Source organism: Eublepharis macularius, chromosome 2 (genome assembly GCF_028583425.1).
Source record: "Eublepharis macularius isolate TG4126 chromosome 2, MPM_Emac_v1.0, whole genome shotgun sequence".
Classification (NCBI taxonomy): domain Eukaryota; kingdom Metazoa; phylum Chordata; class Lepidosauria; order Squamata; family Eublepharidae; genus Eublepharis; species Eublepharis macularius.
In genome coordinates this window covers 150,331,575-150,346,404 of record NC_072791.1, presented here as the reverse complement: position 1 = coordinate 150,346,404, position 14,830 = coordinate 150,331,575, and the positions used below count along the sequence as shown (strand labels likewise).

At 40.4% G+C, this 14,830-nt stretch overlaps 1 protein-coding gene across 3 annotated transcripts; it reads right to left on the bottom strand.

Annotated features, from left to right (window-relative positions):
* Positions 1-257: 257 nt before the first annotated feature.
* LOC129324370 (olfactory receptor 1019-like) lies at positions 258-5,101 on the bottom strand. Of its 3 annotated transcripts, none has more exons than XM_054971607.1 (2): positions 5,077-5,101; positions 258-1,165 (listed from the first exon to the last, which is right to left on the bottom strand). In XM_054971607.1, the coding sequence occupies exons 1-2, from the start codon at positions 5,099-5,101 to the stop codon at positions 258-260; spliced, it is 933 nt and encodes a 310-aa protein (XP_054827582.1). The 3 variants fall into 3 exon arrangements, with proteins under 3 accessions (XP_054827582.1, XP_054827581.1, XP_054827583.1); XM_054971606.1 differs by lacking the exon at positions 5,077-5,101 and adding an exon at positions 4,138-4,168; XM_054971608.1 differs by lacking the exon at positions 5,077-5,101 and adding an exon at positions 3,711-3,723.
* Between the last annotated feature and the right edge of the window lie 9,729 nt (positions 5,102-14,830).

Below are 14,830 nucleotides of genomic sequence, written 5' to 3'. Positions count from 1 at the left end.
CATTCATTTATTTAAGACAGATATAGCTTTATTTATTTTTTGTGATTTAAAAATAATAACATTCCTTCTGATATATATGCTGAAGATTGCACTATACAATTGGACTATACCTTCTTTCTATTTGAGACCTTACAGGGAACTCCAGCATTACTCACAGATGGTCATCCCATTAGATAGTACTGAAATACCATATAAACAGAAAATCACACTGCCTTTTGCTTTCATCCTTTATTATGAAAAAGTTCTATGCTATTTTTTTAATTCAGAAATGTTACTCTATCTGCTATCCTACAAATGGCATCCTTTACGTCTTTGTTCCTCAGGCTGTAAATTAGTGGATTGAGCAGGGAAATCACAAGTGTATAAAACATAGATACAATTTTGTCCTGATCCGTTGAGAAATTGGAACCAGGACGAATATACATGAAGATGATGGTTCCAAAGAAGATAGTAACAGTGGTCAAGTGGGAGGCACAGGTGGAGAAGGCTTTGTGTCTGCCTTGAGAAGAGCGGATCCGGAGGATGGCAAAAACAATGGCAATGTAAGAGACCAAGACAATCAGAAAAGTAGTCAGTGCAATCGCAGTGGATAAAATGAAATGTACGGTGTGAGTGACATGGGTGTCTGAACAAGACAACTTGAGCATTGGTGGAACGTCACAGAAAAAGTGATTAATGATATTTGAACTGCAGAAAGACAAACTAAATATCAAAATAGTGTGAACAGTAGAACTTGCCAAGCCACAGGTATATGCCCCTACAAGTAATATAGTGCAAATTTTTTTAGACATAATAGCAAAGTAGAGCAACGGGTTACAGATGGCTATGAAGCGATCATATGCCATCACAGCCAGAAGACAACCTTCAGTGGTTACAAAGACACAGAAAAAGAAAAATTGCACAGCACATCCTGAGAAGGAAATGCTTTTACTCTCTGCCAGAAAGGTTGCCAACAACTTGGGGGCAATTGCAGTAGAATAGCCAATGTCTACAATGGAGAGGTTTCTAAGAAAAAAATACATGGGAGTGTGAAGCTGAGTATCAATCCTGGTCAATAAAATTATCCCAATGTTTCCTATAAGAGTGGCTAGATAGATGACAAGGAACAACATGAAGAGAGGGACCCTCAGCTCTGGGTGATCCATGAATCCAATAAGGATGAACTCTGTCACAACACTGTGATTTTGATTCATTGCTTATTTCTCTGTAATAAGATAAAAAAAGAATGTTTATGGTAGGACACAAAGCTAACCAGTGAGCATAATGGTTGTGTGAGGATTTGAACCCATGCCTCCAGGTCCTAGTTCTAACCAGTACACCACACATCACCAGAATGTCTTTAAAGGCATGATTACTGTAGGGATTACTATTGTATGCAATGTTGTGGCATACCTGCACAAAACTACCCCTTTCTGAGGCTGCTCTAGAGAATAATGACGTATATAAAACCCTCATTACACATTACACAATCTACACAATTTGTCAACTCCACTCTATTATAGCCCTGTCAGATTGGTAGAATGAACAGAGGAGTCACACCATCCTTGCATAAGGAGGCTGAGCAGAGCAGGGAGGCGTTTCCCTTGATTGGAATGGAAATTGCTTGCCAAACCAGAGCCAAATCAGTAATACATCAAAAGAGTAAAAGAATAATATTTTTCGCATCAAATGTAGAGTTAGCATACAGATATTTTATAAATGCCATTCGTTTTATGGAAGATGGTATTGAGTCCCAACTGTGAGATCTGAGGCAGGCATAGCCACAAGTCCTCTAAACATCTCTAATTATCATTTGAATTTATGATAATTAGAGGGTAGTTAAAATAATGGCACCATCAACTGGCCAACATTCAGTTAAATAAAACAAAACTCTAGCTGCATCTTAAAGGCTAATAACATTTATTTCAATGTTAGTCTTTAAGGTGCCGCAGGACTTTTGCTTTATTTCTTCATAACAGACTGACACAACTATCCCTTTGCAGCTAACATTCAGTTGTAGACAGAGTTGAGTTGCTAATGTCCGATCACTCATTATTCAGTCCTTAAAACAGCAAGCCAAATGCAGGTCCAGAAGCAGTCACACAGTTACAGAGGCAGGCACCAGTCATGTAACACTGCATCATTCAAACAGACCTTTGTGTGCATACAGAGGCGAACTGGCCATTTAACTTACAAAAAAATTTCCTAGGGGACCACAATCCGAGATGACTATTGATGGCCAGGAGCAAGCAGAGCCAAGTTCCAGCCTGTCTGCCAATGCCTCAGGGGCTGCTTGGCTCAGACGCTTTATCAGCTATACATATTGGTATTGGTCCAATTGTCTCTTCCAGCACTACTACCAGTTTGAGCGAGGAACTGATGAGTGAGCTAATGACCATTGTTGGTACTGTTGCTGAGCTGAATGGCCCCTGTACCACTTACTTGTAGCGCCACTCAGCTGGCTTGCTCCAGAATCATTTTCATTTTCCAGTTCACTACTGTGGGTATATAAATGTGTTTCCTGAATCATGGTCAATATAGATGTAGTACAAAGTTAAGGGGGAAAAAATAACGCAAAAATCTCTTTTTTTGATAGATGGTATTATATATCATGGTAGTAAAGCCAAAGGAGAACTCTTATTAATAATGATGTTTCTAGGAATTTTAAGCAAATTTATGAAGCTGGTTGCTTATAACCACAGGAAAAGTTCAGGACAGGAGACAGCTCATCCAGCATCAGAGAGAGACTACCAAATCATCCAGGGGGCTGAAATAAATTATAATTTATTTTAGCTTCCAGATAGTCTAGCTGTTCATACATCTGATTTCCAGAAATAATATTGCACATGCATTTACACATCAGATCAAGTTTATCAGAAATATTCAAAAGAAACTTACCAGTCAAGAGGATGAGATGACATTCTTAAAGCCAAATGCCATATGTGAGTAGCATAGCTCATTTATTAATTTTATAGCTAGCTTGGCATTAGCTAGAAGCAGATACCCTGAAACTCTCAGGTGAGGCATATAGCACTAATATGCTGTATATGACCTCTTGGCACAATCACTTGAGGACGTACTACATGGGGATTTGTGTATGTTTGTGCAATTCCTCCTTAATTAGTTTCAAACAGAAATGTTCTCACTCCATTTAGTTAACAATACATCAGGAATTCTCATTAGATACTATCATCTATCTTGTTATAAAGTAAACAGTGGTACAAGTTTTGTTCACTTGTTTATTATTCCTGAGGCATCCTGTTAGTACTATATTCATATCAGAACACACATCCTGCATCCATCACATGATATCCTCTCCCCCAGATAAAGAACAAGATTCTTTAAAAGAAACCCTACATAGCTATCATGAAGTAAACAGGAGTACATCCACTTCTAAAGAAATCTACTCTGGACCCAAGAATGCTAAATAAGTATTGCCATGTCTCAAATATACCATTCTTGAGCAAAGTGTTTCAACAAGTTGTGGCTGGGCAAGTTCAAAGATTCCTGAATGAAGGGGATTGTTTGGATCCATGGTTTCAGGCCTAGTTTTGAGACTGAAACTGTTAGCAGTCAACCCGGATCCTCATGCCAATAGGGAAGTGTATGAATATGGCTATATCATAAGCTCCTCTCCTCATGTGTGGTGAGGCAGGAAATGGTTGCCAACCCCTCGTAAGGAGTTGGAAAAATACCGGCATGTGAATCATAGGCAAGATTGGCTATCAGGCCTACACCCCTAGAGATGTGCAAAGATCTTCTTCCGTAAGTTCCTTAATTAATCACCTCCACATCCTGCCAGTTTTTCCTTATCCACTCTCCCAACCTGGGGTATTCAGGGATCTGATAAGCCCCACCTGTACAGCCATTGCAGGTCATCAAGCACCTTTTTATCTTTAGTAACACCCAGGAAGGTTTACTCCAACCTTCCCCATTTTATTGTCTCACCTTTGGAGACAGCCAAAGCCAAAGGTTTTTGGACAGAAGATGCCTTCCTTCTGCAGGGTACGTTCCACAGTATAATTGGGTCACCCTCCGCCATAGTTGTGTATGTGTGTGTTCTTGGATCCAACATCCATTCTTGGATGTGTGTCTGAACTTCTCTCTTCTTACTGCAAAGCACTCATCACTCAAAGGTATCTCACAGATGTCCCCTACCTTCTGGGTAGTAAATATCACTCCTCTCCATTTTCCTATTTTCCAGTTAGCTGTGGAAAATACCACCTATTTGGGTAACAAAGCAGCCTTTGTCACCATGATGGCCTACATTAGGCGATGAATGAAGGGAAGTGTTGATTCTTCTTGATGACTCAGAGCTTTTGATACCAACAATCATAGCAACATCCAGACCACCTTTGGGGGTTAGTGCTGGGAGGCACCATTCTGCTGTAGTTTCAATCCAACCTCAAATGTATTCAGAATGTGGTACTAAGAGGCTGCTGCTCTCCTCCTTGGCCTCTGGATTACACAGGACCGTGCAAGGTTCCTTCCTGCCACACTATTCTCTAGTTTCCTCCTCCAGAATGGTATTAGATCTCAAAATTCCTAGAGATTGGAGGTGGAGCCTGAGAAATCAGTTATAATTACAGAGAAATTCAGGCCTAGCAACCCTATCTCATCCTCAAGTTGGAATACAATAATCAACACTCATGCATCTCCTTTTCCATTTCCTATGACTTACCTAATGTAAAGTGGAAATAAAAATGGGGGCCATGGCTTTTTTTTTCTGGAACACTCCAAAACAGTGTTCCGGCAGTTCTTAAAACTGCACCCCTCGCTTGGACTTCCGGAATGGAAGCAGTGAGAGTCAGTTGTGTCTAGGGAGAGCTGCTCAAGATGTAGGTGAGCTGCCCCATCTGGTGGGGTCCAGAGGCTTTTGGACTCCTAGGGGGACTTTGGAGAAGACCCCTGAAGCTTTGGATGCTATTTGGAGAAAGACCATCGGACGCAGCCGAGGATAATTTCTCCGAAACAAATCTCTATGCTCAAGATGGAAGCAGAGCCATCATGGTGTTTAACTGCTAGCCTTCGGTAAGCAACACTATCTTTCTCTGCAAAGACTTTCTGCTTACAACTGCTGCTGACAATCTACTCTGCTGGACATGTGAGTTTTGTTAGTCATGAATTGCTTGGGAAATTGACTTTATGGCTTAATTAGTAGACATTCTAAATTTACTGACTGGGAAAAAGAAGATGCTGGGATTTCAACATTGTTAACTAGAAAATATTTTTACATATAAAGTGTTATGGATAAAAGCTAAAGACGGAAAATAATTTGATAAGAGGGAACTCTTAATGTAACAAGTAACTGAAAATTACTGGTGCATGTTACGATCGATGCCCTTATGATCTCCGTTGCTCCTGCATGTGTTTTTATCTGCTCTACACATCGAATGTGCAAATTGGTGTTACAGAGATAACGGAATCAATGGACTACGTTCATTGGAGATATGAGTTTAAAGAAAATGAATTTTTAAGAATTACTTTAGAGGGAAACATAGTGAAAAAAATAAATAAAACCCTCTTTGTCTTTTTCTTCTGGAGAAAGTCCTGGCCCATGCTTTTCTCTTATCTTGGTATTAGATAGTACCTCTCTAAACAAAAGCTGTTTATGTAGAGTTTGACCGATAATAACCTTAATAGTCTACTGACATCTACTGGAGAAGGAGTGAAAATGGGGGTGCTGCAAGAAATGGGCCTGAAATGGCCAGGATTGGGCCTGAATCAGCCTGTAACAGGCTGCTGCTGGGCGGGAAAACAATCCCCCACCCAGCAGCGGTCTAATCCTGGCAGTTTCAGGCCCAAATTGGGCCAAAATAGGCAAAAAATTACCAAAATAGGGCCCAACTGTCCAGGATCTAGTCTGAATCAGCCAGGATTGGGGCTCTGCTGGATGGAGGAACACTCCCGCACACGGCAGCAGCCCGATCCTGGCTGTTTCAGGCCTGATCCTGGCTGTTTCAGGCCAAAAATGGCTGACATGAGCCCCAAACAGCTAGGATTGGGCCCAAAATAGCAAGGATCGGGCCTCTTACGGGTAGGGGAACACTCCCCCCATCTGGAAGCAGCCCAATCCTGGTCATTTTGGGCCTGAATTTTGCCCAAAATAGCCAGGATTAGGCCCAAAATGGCCAAGATCAGGCCTTTGCCAGGTGGGGGAACACTCCCCTACCCAGAAGCAGCCCAATCCTAGCCATTTCAGGCCCGAATTGGGCCTAAAATGGCCAAAAGAGGCCCAAAATGGCTGAAAGGGGCCCCAAACGGCTAGGATTGGGCCCAAAATGGCAAAATGAGCCTCAAACTGCCAGGATTGGGCCTCTACCAGGCAAGGGAACACTCTCCCACCCAGCAGTGGCCTGATCCTGGCCACTTCAGGCCCAAATTGGGCCAAAACAGGCCCAAATTGGGCCAAAACAGGCCCAAAATGGTCAAAACGGGCCCAAAACGTCCACGATCGGGTCTGAATTGGCCTGGGACGAGGAGGCAAGTGGGCTTGAATCGTGGGTAGGGGTGTGCAGTTCGGGTTTTGGAAAACCCAAAAAAACCTGAATCACCCCGATTTGGGTTGATTCGGAGAAACCCGAATTGATTCGGGAAAACCCGAATCGATTCGGGTTTTCCGAATCACCATAACCCGAATCGATTCGGGTTGATTCGGGTTGATTCGGGTTAGCTTTTTCAATGGGAAAAAGCCTCTCCAGGTTTCTCTGAAGCCTGGGGGAGGCATTTTCCCACTGAATCAACCCAAAATTGCTGGGGGCCTTCCTCTAACTCCCCTCTAACAACCCCCCAAGTTTCAGACCGATTGGACTTTGGGGGGCCATGTTATGGCCCCCCAAACCAGGCCCCCCTATCCTCGCCTTAAAAAAGCCATAGCTTTAGGTTGCTGCTGCTCATCTTCATTCATTTTTTCCTATGGGGAAAAAATGAAGAGGCAGGCTTCCTTTGCCAGGGATCGCATTTCGCATGCAAAATGCTCCCCTACTCTCAGGGGCCCATCTACCACCTTTCCTCCCACCCCCCACCAAGGCTCAGCCTGCTCCCACTTGGGGGGGGCATTTCATGGCCTCCCCAAGTAGGTGCTCTTTTCTCGACTAAAGCTGGGGGAGGCTTGTCTTGCCAGGGGTGGCATTTTGCATGCAAAATGCCCCCCTACCCTCAGGGGCCCTTCTCCCACCTTTCCTCCCACCCCCCACCAAGGCTCAGCCAGCTCCCACTTGGGGGGGCATTTCATGGCCTCCCCAAGTAGGTGCTCTCAGCCCCCAAAATCCACCCCTTACAGCCCCACACAAACCCAATTCCTCCCCAGCTGCCACACACAGACCCAAATCCCCACATTAGCCCCTTACAGACCCAAATCCACCCCCAGCAGCCCCACTCCCATAACCCCAGGAACAGGCTGGCAAAGGCCAGCCCTCTCCCTTTGTTCCCTATGCTGGGAACTTTTAAACTCTCTTTCCCTGGGCAATTCTGCCCAGGGGTGCCACAATTCTGCACAGCCCAGGGGTGCCACAATGGTGGGCACACTTCTGAGTGCCAGCTGGTCCCTGTGAAAGAGCACCTGAACCACAGACACCCTCCCTCAAATTCCCCCACCACCTACAGAGATGGCTGGCCAGCCAGCCCCATTGTTCCCTATGATGGGAACCAACTGCACAACAAAGAATAAAACACGAACAACACAAAATAAAGTTTTTTAAAAATTATTTTCTTCCTTTCAAAGTACAACTAGGCAAAGCATTATGACACATTACACCAGCAGTCCCCCACACAGAAAAATAACACAACTCACTTAACATCAGAGAATCACAAAGCACAATTCCTGTCAAAAACACTTTATTTCTTGAACAGCTTTAGGTTACACAGCAGGGGGGCACACCAAAGGGCATTCCAGCATTCCACCTCACAAAAATAACACAACTCACTTAACATCAGAGAATCACAAAAACACAATTCCTGTCAAAAACACTTTATTTCTTGAACAGCTTTAGGTTACACAGTAGAGGGGCACAACAGGGCATGATAGCAGTGTACTACACAAAATAATACAACCCACTTCACCATTTTTGACAGCAATTGTGTTTGGGTGATTCTCTGATGTGAAGTGAGTTGTGTTATTTTTGTGAGGTGGAATGCTGGAATGCCCTTTGGTGTGCCCCCCTGCTTACTTATGATGACCTGGGGAGTGTGATCATAAGTAACTGATCCTCAAGGCAATACTGTAGACAGAAGTTTGTTCCAGTCACCCATAATACAACAATTTTCATAAGACAAATCTGCCAACTTTTCCCACAAATGATGGTAGAGTCTCCCCTTTTCTTCATTTGGTGCATAAATTCCCACTAACAAACTTTTGGTTCCATTTAACATCACCTCCACCCTCACATATCTCCTATGGCTATCAATTAATCCCAGTTCTGGTTTCATTGATAGTACTACCACACTGTTTTTCTTTTTATTGTCTGAAGAAACTAATTTCTCTCCCCAAAATTTATATTCCAAGTATTAGATGTCTCTTTTTCTTATATGGGTTTCTTGTAGGCAGATAATGTCCACTTTCAATTTTTCAAATAGTAAAATATTTTCTGCCTTTTTTGCGAGACATTTGCCCCATTTATTTTCCATAATATATATTTATATTCCATATTTGGGTTTAATTATCTCTCTGATCCTCTTTACTGTCCAGCTCTTGTTCCTCGTCTTCTTCCCTTTTCAGTCCAGAATATTGTAGATCTTCCTTTGGTTCTTCCTTCTCTTTCTTGAGTCTTTCAAAGAACTCCCTTGCTTTTGGAACTGAGATCAACTTGAATCTCTCTTGCTTAAAGATGAAGATTACTCCTTCTAATTTGTCCCATCTAAATGCAATATTCTTCTGTTTTCAATTAAGAATTTATATCCCTTCTTTGTGCAGAATTCTGGTTGGTAACTCTTTCATAGCTGCCACGTCCACTCCGTCCATAATCAGTCTATTCTTGTAATGTATTTGGAGTAATCGATCTCTGATCATCTTCCTCACAAAATGGATTATGATGACATCTCTTGCTAGCTTGTTTTGAGTTGTATAGCTTGTTGAAATCATGTACACCTTATCAAGTTCTATTTCCATTTTTTTAAATATCTATCTGTAAAAGACCGGCTACTGCCTCAGCCACTATTTGTCTAATTTCTTCATCTTTTCTTTCTTTGATCCCACAAAGTCTCAGCAAGAATTCCTTCTTTCTTAGTTCCCATAAAGCCAAATTATTTTGGTGTGTCTCAACTCTTTGTCCAGGGTCTCTACTTTACTATCCAGTATCTCCATTTTCTCTTCCATTGCCCGTATCTGTGAAATATTTTCTTTAACAGCCTCCTCCATCTCATAAATTCGCTGTGTCAGCTCAGCTTTCAAATCCATGAAAATTTTCTGCATTTTGTTCTCTAGTAAATCTAATTTACTGCAAAGAGTATCACACAGATTTGTAGCAGTGGAATGTACTTGGAATTTAAAGAGAGTGTTGGTAGTCGGAATCTATGCACCCAACGGTGCAAAAGAGAGCTTCTTTGAGGATTTGAGGAAGCATTTAGATGATCTTTCATATGACCAGATAATTCTTGCTGGAGACTTCAATGGAGTGACAGATTTGGAACTGGATAAAAAGACTACAATGGCACAAAAGAAAAGAGGACTATTACCAAAGTTTTTTTTTGAGCTGATTCAACAAGAGACTCTTGAAGATGTATGGAGGAGAGAGTATCCTAAAAGCAGACAGTTTACTTTTTATTCTGCAAGGCACTCCACATTATCAAGAATTGACATGATCTGGGCCTCAAAAGATTTGGCGTTATGGACTAAAGATGTAGAAATAATGCCGATGGTAGGCTCAGATCACAACCCAATTATGTGGAAGCTGGGGAAAAGGAGGAAAAGGAAAGCATGGAGAATAAATGAGGATTTGTTACAGGAAAAAGAGAATATGGAAATATTGAGAAGAGAGACAAAGTTTTTCATACAATATAACGTGAATAAAGAAGTACCAACTGATAAAGTTTGGGATGCTTATAAGGCGGTTATAAGGGGTATACTAATGGACTTAAATGGTAGAGCAAGAAAGAAGAAAGAGGAGAAGAGACAAGAGATTGAGGAGAAAATAAAAGCTAAGGAAATACAGTTAAAAAAGAGACCAGGGAAAAAGAAATTATACCAGGAAATTAAAATATTGCAAGAACAGCTAACAGCAATGAGTAATAAAGAATTGGAGTGGAATCTCAAAAGGCTGAATCAGAAAGCATTTGAGGGTGCAAATAAACCTGGGAAGTACCTGGCATGGCAACTGAAGAAGAGAAGGGAAAAGAAAACAATAAATAAAATTTGTGAAGATGATAAAACGTATTTGGAACAGAATACCATTAGTAGAGCCTTTTATAAATTCTACGCTAAACTGTATAATAAGAAAGAAGTAAATAAAGATTCAATAGCGTCATATCTGGAGAAAATGACACTTCCAGAAATCTCGGACGCTTGGAGAAATAAACTGAACAGTGAAGTAACGGATGAGGAAATAAGTAAGGCAATACAATCTGCAAATTTAGGAAAGGCGCCAGGGCCAGACGGACTTACAGCTAAATTTTATAAGACTATGGCCAATGAGCTGGCACCATTCCTAAAGGAGGTGATCAATGGAGTTTTAAGGGATCAAAGGATTCCAGACACTTGGTCTGAAGCGAACATATCATTGATCCCAAAAGAGGGCCAAGACTTGACTAGTGTGAAAAATTACAGACCTATATCGTTACTCAACAATGATTATAAAATCTTTGCGAAGATACTGGCGGAGAGACTGAAGGGGTGGCTTTCGGAAGTTATAGAGGAGGAGCAAGCAGGCTTTCTGCCAGACAGACAAATAAGAGATAATTTAAGGACAGTGATTGATGCTATTGAATATTATGATAAGCGTTGTGATAAAGAGGTTGGTTTCTTCTTTGTTGACGCTGAAAAGGCATTTGACAACTTAAACTGGGACTTTATGTTTGCCACTATGGAAAAGCTACAATTAGGAGAAAGATTCATCAGAGCAATTAAGGAAATTTACAGAGACCAGACTGCAGCAATTGTGGTGAATGATGAATTGACCAAGAAATTGACTATAAGCAAAGGAACAAGACAAGGTTGCCCGTTGTCTCCATTGTTGTTCATTTTAGTATTGGAGATTCTGATGATACAAATACGACAAGACGAGGAAATTCGAGGAATAAAAATAAAGGACTATTCATACAAGGTCAGAGCATTTGCGGATGACATAATGTTAATTGTAGAGGACCCACTGGAGAACATGCCAAAAGTGATAGATAAGATCAAGGAGTTTGGAGACTTGGCAGGTTTCTTCATTAACAAAAAGAAGTCAAAGATACTATGCAAAAACATGACTAAGCAGAAACAACAATTGTTAATGGAAACAACGGATTGTGAAGTAACAAGTAAGGTGAAATATTTGGGAATTGAACTGACTGCAAAGAATATAGATTTGTTCAAGAATAATTATGAAAAATTGTGGATTCAGATTGAGAGAGACTTGATTAAATGGAATAGGCTCAATCTGTCATGGTTGGGTAGGATTGCAGCGGTTAAAATGAATGTGTTACCAAGAGTGATGTTTTTGCTACAGACAATACCAATCATCAGAGACTCTAAACAATTTGAAAAATGGCAGAGGAAAATATCAGATTTTGTATGGGCAGGCAAGAAGCCTCGAGTGAAAATGAAAGTTTTACAAGAGGCAAAGGAAAGAGGCGGAATGCAACTGCCCAACCTGAGACTTTACCACGATGCAATCTGCCTAGTTTGGTTGAAAGAGTGGATGACATTAAAGAACAAGAAACTATTAGCCCTAGAGGGATATAAAAAAATATTTGGATGGCATGCATACCTATGGCATGACAAAGTAAAGGTCAACTCGATGTTCCTGCACCATTTTGTACGGAGAAGTCTATACACAATCTGGAAGAAGTACAGAATTTATCTACAAGAAGGAACTCCTTGGTGGGTGGTTCCATATGAGGTGATAGACCCGAGAGCTGTTGATAACGAAAGACAATGTTTGACTTATAAAGAAATAACTAAAATAGAAGCATCTAAACTTAGAATAAAGACGCAAGAGGAACTATCACCGAATTACGACTGGTTCCAGTATAGACAGATCAGAGATTTGTATAACTCGGACTCTGTAAAGGGAGGTATACGAATAGAGAATTCGGAACTAGAGCAGACCCTTCTTAAAGAGGACAAGAAAAGAATATCCAAGGTATACCAAGTACTGTTGAAATGGTATACTGAGGATGAGACAGTTAAAACACAAATGGTGAAATGGGCTATAAATTTTAACAAAGAGATAACAATGGAGGCATGGGAATACTTGTGGAAGACTACAATGAAGACAACGACATGTACAAATATTAAAGAGAATATCTATAAAATGATTTATTGTTGGTACATGACACCAAAGAAGATTGCGCTAGGGAATTTGAACACTTCTAATAAATGCTGGAAATGTAGGAAGCATGAGGGCTCCCTCTATCATATGTGGTGGTCGTGTGAGGTAGCTAGGCAGTACTGGGGGGAAATAATAAGAGAAATGAGTGAAATTTTACAATTTCAAATAAATAAGAACCCAGAACTCCTGCTACTAAACTTGGGAATGGAGGGAATTCCAGCCCATCATAGGACGTTGATATTTTATATGACAGCAGCAGCTAGACTTTTGTATGCGCAAAAATGGAAAGTACAAGAAGTGCCAACTATTGAAGATTGGACCTACAAATTGCTGTACATGGCAGAAATGGACAAGATGACAAGAAAACTGAGAAATCTGGACTCAGGGCAGTTTAACACAGATTGGGAGAAGCTGAAACAATATCTGGAGAAGAAATGGGAGGTGGGAGGAAAACTGTGGCAGTTTGAGAACTACTGAAGTATAATAAAATGTAGAGGGGGGTGACTTTACCGGGGGGGGAAGAGATAAATGTGAATTTATAAGCAGTTAGATTAACAGATTGATATATATATAGATATATATTGGTTAATAAATAGAATATTGATAGAAAATAATTAAGGATAAGGATTAAATATACGGATTGAGTAATCAACAATATTTTCTTTCTTTGATAAGATTTGTATAATGCACCAAACTGAATGTATAGACGAGTCAAATTGATTGACTATGTGACGAGAGTTATATAGAATTACCATAAAAAGATAGAATGAGTAATACATAGAGAATAAGTCAAATTGTTTGATTTAAATGTGTAAGATTTTTATGGTTTATGATATATAGGTTTATGATATATAGAAATATTCAAAATTGGAAAATGGGATAAATTGTTTATCCAAGATGGAAACAAAGACTTACAGTTTGGGTATACAATAAGAAAAGTAGTTAAGGATGTACTGCTTAGTATAATGGAGAATATGTATTTGTTTTAGATAGAGAAATTTAATAGAAGTAAGGGAAAAGGGACAAAGGGTTGGAAAACTGTTGGAAGTCAACAAAAGGGGGGGAAAGGGAGGGGGTTAGAAATGAAAAATTTGGGGAAAATTGAATGTAAATGTAAAAATAACGGATTCTAACCCAATAAAAAAATTTTCAAAAAAAAAAAGAGTATCACACAGCTTTTGAATCGCATCTGGAACAGGTGGCTGAACCAGGAAGCCTTTTGCTGTGTACTTTGAGTAATCTTTTCTAAATTTAGCCAATTGAGGGGGAAACATTGAGATTCAAAGTTGGGACGCTATCTCCCTTAGGTCCACTAGATAGTACTATTAGCTCGAAATATAGTAGTCAGAATAATTTTTTTTTTCAGGGCATGTATTTTGTTTCTTTTTCTTTATCTATATCCTTCATTCAAGGTCAGACTCCATAACGGTATTTTTTCCTTTCTCCAAGCCAAACTGTTCAACTTTCCAAATTCTCATTAGCATAAAAAATGCAAAACATGACAAAGTATCACCCCAATGTCCATTTAAAACTTTTTTTCCAGTATTGATATAAGCTAAGCTCCTGCAGATATTTATCTCATTTAAGTCTTCTTTTTCAAAAGTAAACAAACACACCAAAGTTAGAAGAGAGACTTTTTCTCACCCCAAGTTGAATTATTTCTTCTTCTGTGTTGTAGGATAAAGACTGTAGTTAGAAGTTCAATCAGGAAAGATTAAAGAATTAAGATTGGGAGGTGGTCTTCCTTCTACTTGAACACAGCTGGCAGCGATGTCTCCAGTCCTCTGGTACTCATCTTTCAGTCACTTGCCCAGTGTAGCCCAGGCAGTAAAACCTTCTATCGAGTCATCCAAATGAGGCACAAGTGGTTAATCTACATGATCAGTGTTTGCCAAGAGTGATAAACAGCTGGAAATTAGCTCTCCAGCTGAAGTAAACAGCTGCATTGTCTCTCCTCAAAAAATGGGAGCTTCAGAAAGCCATTTCCTTCCCTGGACCATAATCCCCTCTCTCTGTGTATTTTAAACACAGAAATGCTGTCTAAGCAGGGCAGAAAAATGAAAGCCCAGCTGGGAGATGGAAAATTACTAGCATGTGAATGCCAGGCAAGACCAGCTTTCAGTTCCCATGCTCTGGAAATGTGCAAAGATCCTAAGACAATAGAATCTTCCCAGAGTACCTGAATTAATGTCCTTAACACACCCTACCGATCTTCCCTTATCCACACTCCCATTTTGGGCTATTCAAGGCTCTGATAGCCTCACTCATCCAGCCATCATGGGTTATCAGTTATCACTGATAACTTTAGTTTTGCCCAGAAAGGCTTTATCAAACCTTTCCAGTTTCATTGTCTCAGCCTAGAGACATTTTCCAGTTTATTGTCA